Source organism: Sinohyriopsis cumingii, chromosome 11, assembly GCF_028554795.1.
Source record: "Sinohyriopsis cumingii isolate HCF-2022 chromosome 11, ASM2855479v2, whole genome shotgun sequence".
In the NCBI taxonomy this organism is placed as follows: Eukaryota; Metazoa; Mollusca; class Bivalvia; order Unionida; family Unionidae; genus Sinohyriopsis; species Sinohyriopsis cumingii.
Window position 1 is genome coordinate 87,556,008 of NC_142971.1, and position 9,141 is coordinate 87,565,148.

The 9,141-nt window shown below is 36.1% G+C and overlaps 1 protein-coding gene across 2 annotated transcripts; it reads left to right on the forward strand.

The window, feature by feature from the left end:
* The first annotated feature begins 3,402 nt into the window (after positions 1-3,402).
* LOC149788918 (docking protein 3-like) lies at positions 3,403-8,299 on the forward strand. Of its 2 annotated transcripts, none has more exons than XM_089975054.1 (3): positions 3,403-3,594; positions 5,988-6,208; positions 6,837-8,299. In XM_089975054.1, the coding sequence occupies exons 2-3, from the start codon at positions 5,995-5,997 to the stop codon at positions 7,178-7,180; spliced, it is 558 nt and encodes a 185-aa protein (XP_089831180.1). In that variant the 5' UTR covers positions 3,403-3,594; positions 5,988-5,994; the 3' UTR covers positions 7,181-8,299. The 2 variants fall into 2 exon arrangements, with proteins under 2 accessions (XP_089831180.1, XP_089831179.1); XM_089975053.1 differs by having other exon boundaries at positions 3,413-3,648.
* Positions 8,300-9,141: the final 842 nt, after the last annotated feature.

The following is a 9,141-nucleotide window of genomic DNA, read 5'->3' on the forward strand; positions in this document are numbered from 1 at the left end:
CAGTGTCTCTAGATAAGAATCGTACGTAGAACAGATGACCTGACATTGATAATATCTCAGTGATCACAATCACATAATATTATTAATACGTCTAGGATCACTGAGTCGGTGAGTGATACTCCCGTCGAGTCTCTAACCTCGAAAATATATTACACAACTAAAGTTGTATAAATATTTTGTAATAAGTTTGGTATAATGAATGGCAGTATGTCTGTATAATCCGATTCCTTGCTATAAACGTCTGCCTTTTCATACAATCAAGTTTTCGTGTGTTTTTGAACCCAAATTATGTCGTATTGTTGTCATTGTTTACATTTTGTACGTACTCATGTTCCGGGAAGAGTTACCGTTCTTGCTGGCATGGATGACCTTTGAAAAAGACGTAATTCGTGGGTTTTCCGCAAATATTCGCACACATTTTACCATTATTCTCGTAAAAATAACTCCAAAGTATTTAAAAAAGTAGGCGTAGCTGAGCGTATATGTTCGTTTATTTAGATTTTCAGCGTTTTGAAAGATTCGTGTTTCGTTTTTTTCCGCTGAATAAGTTGTAGAAATGGCCCAGTGTCATATACGCTAAATATAGACAATTGACCTTTCAACCATGAATACAGTCGGATGTAATAATGTCGGCTTTTTGCATATTAAAGCGGAGAAAGTACCGGGTGTAATGAGGTTGACATTTTGAGAAAACGTTATTCTTGATCGCCAGTGCCCTCTAGCGGCGTCCCCTGTTGCTACTATTAGTACAACCGGGTAAAATTTGACTTAACAGGCGTTTCAGGTAATACCAACTGTGGCCTGATCTCCCTCCCCGGGTCTCTTTCCTCCCGTCCCTATTTATATCGCGGAATTAAGAAGTGTGTCATGTACACATAAACGCGGGGTCTAGATACACCATTCCTACAACCCCGATTAATTAAGAATCTTGTATTACAAGAACAAACTGGTCGCGAATGCCCTATGGGCGCAGGCGACTCGTAATTCTAAATTAATTAATTAATTTTTAAAATCTCACTTTGTTTTGAAGGGGGAAAGAACTCGCTTGATATTGCATATGTATACGACTCGATATGATGGATTCGGCGTATCCCAACGCCATGTTAATCTCTTTCTTTCCACCAACTCAAAACATGTCTAGTTTTGTGCAAAACTAACTCTCTCTCTCTCTCTCTCTCTCTCTCTCTCTCTCTTGCCGCGTGTCACCTGGTTCTTATCCACTTTCAGCATGATTTGATATCCAGTATTAACTTTGCAATGAAGCTCGCGTCTAAGACACAACCTGCTAGGACCAACATCTCCTTGCTGCGTATAGGCAATGGTTAATCAACGGAACACATTAATTGGTTGAATCTGACAACGTTAACAACTGCATGGAAAGAATTACAGGCTCAAAGATGTTTACATCTTTGACGACCGTTTCAGAGGAAAGTCAATAATATGTTAGCCACGGGCTTATGATAGTCCTAAAAATTGGGAAAATTCAGAGGACTGACTGTTCGAGATAATGGCACAATATGAGATGCATATTTAAATTCACGAGGATGAATGGGTCAGGCGAGTTTTCCTGCGAGACTAGCATAGCCATGATAACATACATACATATATATATATATATATATATATATATATATATATATATATATATATATATATATATATATATATATATATATATATATATATATATATTCTTTATTTTTTTCTTTCTTAGTTATCATCATAAAAGAGTTGAAACTTAGTGACTGTACATGCAAAATTCTTCTGAAGAGGTTGGCTGCTGGATCTGGTTTTAATAGACATGTCCAATGAACTGCTGTGTAAACACGGAAAGACTAGAAAAAGCACCGTCTTCATCAAATTCCAACACGTAAAGCATGCTTTACATGACAGTGCACCCAACACGTTAGATTACAGACTAGCACTGTACATTTCGGATGTCATTTGGAGCTGCGAAAAAATAAATTCTTGCATGCTTTGTTTGCCAGCAAGTGGACACTGTTTTGTTTTCGAATGACCTAGATTATCGTCGCGAACTTACGAAGTGTGGAACTGAAATATGGTTAATTAAGTGTTCCAAGCGGGGCTTCAGTTTGAATTTCCTAATGGAAAGTTGAAAATCTTCAAGGATGCAATTGAGTAGTGAACCGGATTATCGTCTGCTATTAACGCCTTGTGATTACTGGAGAAAAGCAAAATATAAATATTCAACAAAGACATTGAAAATTTATTCATAAATAATAACGACAATATCGGCAAAACTGTAATGCATACCGTATGATAAGTGTAATGAGCATTTTGTTACAAATTGTATTGGTTTATTTATCTCCATTGTTGTTACATTGTTGAGAATACCCTGGCAAATACAACTCAACCTTCCTGATTGTTATTTTATATGGAAGACCGATTTATAGACAATATAGGGTTCCAGTGAACAGTCTAGGTAATGGGGGGATGGGCGTTGAGAGGGAGCAATGACCTCTGTGCGTCTGGCAGTGCGGGCGATGTCTGTAGCTTTTGAAGTTTAATTTTCTGACATAAAAACTGTTCTCTGTACCAAAGTATATTGTCCCCAGGCAACTCGAAACCTCGCGCCGCTACTGCGCTCTTTTGTTTTTGTAGTATTTTAGGCATATCTTTTTTTTTAAATTATAAATATGACGTGTTATAACACCTCGTACAGTCACCCCAAATGATATCGCTTGTGATAAGGCTGAAGTATAATATGCATAACATCCGTATGCGTGTTGGGAGTCGTTTCATTACACCATTTTGTAATCTTATTGTATAAAGCAACGTTTTGTTGTATTTTTGTTTTTTTCATGATGTTCGAGCTCGCAAAAGATAGAAATCAGTTAAGTCGAATGATGCCCTAGTGTTAGACATCACTATAAACTGCCCCACTGCAGACATCGTAGCGATACGACTGAAAAATTGTTAAAGCTACATTAAAAATCCAAATCACAACAGCCACCACAAGATCCTTTATGTTTTGTTTCTTTTCACGCAAAACTCGAACATTATCAACGACGATCAAATCGTCACCACCGGAATGTGACATGTTTTTCGGTGTATATATATAGCACTCTACGTATTCAAAATAACATATTTTACTCTTTTATGTCCACTGAATTCTTCTGTGTTTGCACGAATAGGTATAAATGAGTCGTTACAATCATTTGTGACCAGAATAAACACACAAAAAAGCGTTATCAGCTTAGATAGTAAACGCAGGTTGGTTGAGTGCGCTGAGTTTTCTGCTAATTATAAGCGCACTAAATTCAACGCCCAGTTTTGCATCTTGTTCTGCACATTGTATTTACCTTTATCTTAGAAAGATATTAAGATATGAAAATGTAGGCCCACTCGGAAATTCCGATTGCAAGGGGACTTGAGAGTGATCAAGGTCCTGGATGTAACAAATATTCATGTCTCTATATACAGATACTTATATACTCCACGAAAGCCTACCCACGTGACCTATGACACCCAAATACCACGTTTTCGTGGCAATGCAGTGTGCACTACACAACTTCCTGTTATATACAGTGTGCGATCAATAAAGAATGAAGAGAACCAATAAATAATCCAATGGTAAGTATACAGTACAGTCTGGCAGGCATCTCGGAAGCGTTGAGACTCTGTAAGGTAAGTGGTTATTTGGCTTTAGTGAAATGTTGTAGCCATAGTGTAGAAGCAAATCCCCCACCCATCCCCATTATTTCATATTAGAGTATCATTCACAGACTGTTCTTATTGCTCTCTCCCCTTCCGTTGTGTGTCAACACTATGTGAGTGAAGATGCATCACAATGTGTCTGATTGGGTGTATTTATAATGAATAGGTTACTTTAATATTGTTAAGTTTTTCTGTTGTTATCCCCACCCCACCGCCCTTTCGTTTCTTGGTCGAGATCAACACCTTTGTTTTACTAATCGCCTTCTTAGGTAGGTAATACTAGATATTGTATAATCTGGTGAATGGAAAGCTAGGCTTATGGTGTATAAGATCCGAATCGGAATACCAACAACAACAAAACAAGTTGTGGACTTGGACAGCCTAGCATTCTCTTATGCAGAATCATTTTCTTCTAAATTATGACAGCCATTTAAAATAATCAATGAAATAATAATATAATGAAAAGGTAAAATAGATCATATATAAAAACATTGTAGTAGCAAGATGTAAATTTTGTAACCTATCTCTAGAAATTGCAACAAATCCGCAAGAGTGTCATGGATTTTATAAAAGTAAGTACCTATTATGTCTGGTGACAACAAATGTCGATAATGACATAATCATCGTAACTCATATCCTCAGTGTAACTTTCATCGCCTGTTGGACTGTTTATGGTGAGGACACGTCAATCCCATACACATTTAGAGATCTTACGGCTAATGAAAAAACAGATACCGTATTTGCCACAAAAACTCAGATTCTATTTTTAAAGTGGGTTCATATGTTAGTTTGGAATACATGAGGGATTCGAAGAAGAAAAAAAAAACTGTTATGAAAAGAAACCTGTTATTTCATCAAAACATGAGAAATATAATAATTTGTATAGACCGTCTGACTGTCGTACAAATATCATTTATGTACGAAATGTATGTCCCTAGCCTTAAAAAATCTCCCTCAGAATAAATAAATACGCCGATAATTGGTTTACTTGTTGGGGTGGGGTAGGTCAGTATGTGAAACGGTCTTGGTCCAAAAATTCATTTATTAAAACAAAGGAAAGAAAATACATTAAAAACCTCTGAAAATACAATAAAGATATATTTCTTTTAATCGCAGTGATCCGTAACGAAGAGCGCTTTAGACCACTCGGCCACTTGATTTGGATTTGTAACGTAGCTTTTAAAAAAAAATCAGTCATATTGCTACGATGTCTGCATTATGACAGTTTATAGTGATGTCTAGCACTGGGGCATCATGCCGCAGACATGTAGCATGATATCCCCACCCAGTCACATTATCCTGACCCCAGGCCGACCAATCCTAACACTAACCTCTTCATGCTGAGCGCCAAGCGAGGCAGCTTTTATTACCATTTTTGTAAGTCGTTGGTATGACTCGGCTGGGGATGGAACCCACGACCTTCCGCTTCCGAGGTGGAAGCACTAACCACTAGGCCGCCGGAGTGGTTATCATATATGTAGTATACGTACACCTTCTCGTTTGTTTGTATCCCACTACCGATTTTAAAACGAAAATTATCAAGGAGATAAATAAAATGTATAAAAACTTAGTCACTTCATTCACTTAATTCCTAACCTGATTGTCGCCAGGGGTTTTACTATCTTATCGTCTTTACATGGTTTAAATTTATATTTGAGGAAAGTGGTTCCTTGTTATTTGTGTACACTTTTAGGCAGTGTAAAACTGCATCTAATGTTCAGTACACTTGTGATAAATCTTGGCTCGTCAGGTGTGAGTTATTGGTAGGACTGCGTTGCGTACGTTTCAATAAGGCACGGGTTTCATCTAACATTTTACAGTTTGTTTCTTTAAAAAACGTATTGTTTGGTTGGCAATAATCAATGTTTTTTATTTAACATTTTGTAATCCTAAATCTAAAATGCGTTGACATAAATTATCCGCTAAATTGTTTTCTTTACTTTGTCGGGAAAAGTTTAGGATGTTCTAAAATATTTTTTAATTTTTTGTGTGAAGAATTAAATATTCTGATCAAAACAGTTTAAAAATTGTGGAGATATACGTAATCATTGTACCTATCTCTACCTCTGAATAAAATCTCAACATTATTATAAGTACCCTAAGCAAGGTTTATAAACTTTAAATTTTAGGAGAAATGTTTAGAATTTAGCAAAACCTGGACCAAGCGATAAGCACTATTTTTGTGTAATCCTGGAAAAATGTTAATTAAAACCGTTTAAACCAAGCAAAGGTAAATAAATTTGATATATTGTTCGACGTTATTAGAAGAAGTCCATACGAAAGATTGCGGCATCCTGTCTCTTTTCCAGAGATATTATGTTATTGAATATGTCGGACGGATATTACGATAAACTGGAAGAGGAGGGAGCAGACGAAACACATACCGGATGTGACCTTGACCTCTCCAAGAAGAGAGCAATAGAAGAGTTGCATAAGAAGAAGTCACAACAGTTCAAATTGGAGAAAGAACTTCTAAAGATAAAAAATGAGTTAAAGCATATTGATAGGATTTTGGTACAATCATCAAAAGGTAGGTTCGTAGAGGGGCATACCTATTCTGCGATCCCTGCATTTTTATATTATGAGAGGAAAATTTTAAAAATTGTAGGTCAATACATCATTTTCCAGTGTAGACTGACTAAACTGAACCGTTGTCAGATATCACAGTATCAATTTTGAACCACTTTCCATACTTAATAAGGAATCTCTCTGTTATCGCTGAGGTAACGTGTTAAGAATGGAAGCAGGTTCTGAGATACACTTTACTTGTGAAATTACAGTTATCATTTTATTTATAGATTTTCACTGAAGACAATACCTCGCTGTCGAAATTTTGACCTCTTCAAAAATAGATCTTCCTACGAGACTTAATTGGCAATAATTTCTATAAAGTCTAGCGAGATTACGAAGGGAACTTTTTCCTAATCCAGATTAATCATGGGTCAGCTTATATTTGACCCTATTTTTAATATATCAGACAAAACTGTTCTCCATTGGAAGTAATATTTCATTTTACTGAGTACTCAAATATCCCAAAACTTCATGTCAATACTATTATTTTCTGTCATCCGAAGTTTCAACTTGCTGGTATTTGCACTGTCTCTAAAGTATTTTCGGTAGATGTTTTCACATTATTTTTTTTTCTTTCTCTTTTTCAGAAAGTTCAACATTGTACGATGTGCAAATCGTTGAAACAGAAGCCTCGTCGAGACTGAATTTAAACGGAATGTATTCTTTACACGTAGATCAAGACTCTCTCACCATAAAGGATATTTTGTCAGATCAAAGTGTTTACTGGCAACCTTACAGATCAGTCAAACGATTTGGTGTGGATGAGATGAATGATAAACATGTTTTTATCCTTCAAGCAGATGGCAAAAGCTCAACAAATACGGACGAATTTCGTTTCCGAACAGCACGTGCGGCGGAACTCTGCGAACATGTGAGCCACTTGTGTTACATGGCGGCTGCCTTAAGAACAAACCGTATCAGTCAGTGCTAATAAAGGCGAGGAGTTAAACCCAATGCGTTATATAGATGCTTAATCTGAGTCGTTGGAACGGCTTCCATTTCCAGCATATCCAGTTGCCAAATATACCTTCTCGATTTTTTATTCCAAAAATTAGAAAGTAAGGAATATAAATGTGTAGATCTGCTTTAACCACGACTTTTTATAGCAGACAGTCTTAAAAGAAATCGGCTTTCTCGCATTTAGAGCAACGCTCCCATACATCAGAAGTGACTTTGTACGAATCGGATAATGTTACCCGTGTTAGTTCTGATATATTATTCAGCCTTCGAATTTTGTCATAAAATGTGACCCAAGTTAACGTATTATATTGTGAAAAGTTCCTATTTTTGGACAGCACACTTACATTTAGATCACAATCCCCGACTTTTAGATTCCAAGTACCCATATGCATCAGCGCATTTGACGGGCATATGAATATATTTGTTCATGTGTGAATCACGTTCGAAAGTGTGGTAATACGTAATTCAACATAATTTTTTCATATAATAATTACATAACATTTCAAAATCATCGTCGTATTTCGGAACGCTTCGGACTCTTAAGATGACAAATCATATGGAGCTGATTGCATGGTACCATGTTTATTTGGATGCACAAAGTGAAGTTTAGTGGAATGCGTCGGAGAAAGAAAACAAATCGTTATGATTGTATTTTAGGGACTGTGATACATGGCAAAGAAAACTATCTCGGTTTTGTCAGTGATGATGTAATGCGCAAACGTCCGATTAATGCCCCATATACTGTTGTATGGTGTCTCATAACTGAGTGTACTGTGTACAAATCATGCATTATTGAACAAGCAATCTTTTTTATATTAAAAAAAAAGAAAACAACAAACCCCCTCGCAACAGACATAGTTTGTATTCCAGACTTAGGCCATGATATTTCTTCATTTTGACCTCGTCCCGTTGATTCCCATGTTAAACAAAACTAGAACTAATAACGGGATTTTATAATTAAGAAATCCGAGCATATTCAACACCAATCTGTGTATGACCTAGTTAAATATTGTAATTAAATGTAAGTGTTCTCGCTGCGATTTCAAGTCTATTATTCAATTTGCGCTTGTCAAATAAATGTAAGAGTTTTCTTTGCATTTTTTATCACCAAAGTAAATTTATATAAATTTTGATCGTTCGATACACACATCTGCATATGTGCAGCATAATCAAACTGCCTGGGACTGTCATGCATCCAGATCCATATGCCACCAGTACCATTAGATTTTTGCTTACAAATAATGATTATATTCTGTATTATAATCGGCAATCACACAACTTGCTGATAATGTCATAAATTCTCACAGTTTACATCTTATCTCCTTTATGACTGTCATTCCCTTACTAGCGAGTTCAGATCGAGGCAGTCTGAAGACTGCTTTAATAGGTCGTAAAAGACAACTTTCTTCAAGCTCTTACTGCGGAGTAAAAGACAGTTCTCTTCAATCTGCCATTGGAATCTTTGTTTAATTACTGCTTTTCTCGAGGAAGTAAATGTCTTCGATAAAAACGTAAAGTCTCGTTCATCAACACGCTTGCTCGATTCAAACATAATTATCGATGTTACGCGAGATCCTCGTGAACGAGATTCTAACGACTACGAAGTTTCTACTTTATTGAAGCTTTTGTATTAATGGATTTTGGGCAGACTTATCTATATCTGGGTGGTCCTATATATTAATTATACTATAATTATAGAACTATTTGTACGAGCGCGGGCCATATTTGGCACGTGTGTCACTCTGATCTGTATCTATAACTTCCGGAAAATATAGTGATTTTAGGAATTTTGATTTGGAGATATACATATAATTTACATTCTTCTCGTCTCAGAATTATACATAAAACTTAGTAGGTCTCGACATTGTAGACTGGTAGAAATAGTATTTGCTAATGAATCTATTAAGTTTCACAGATAAAGATAACGGTCAC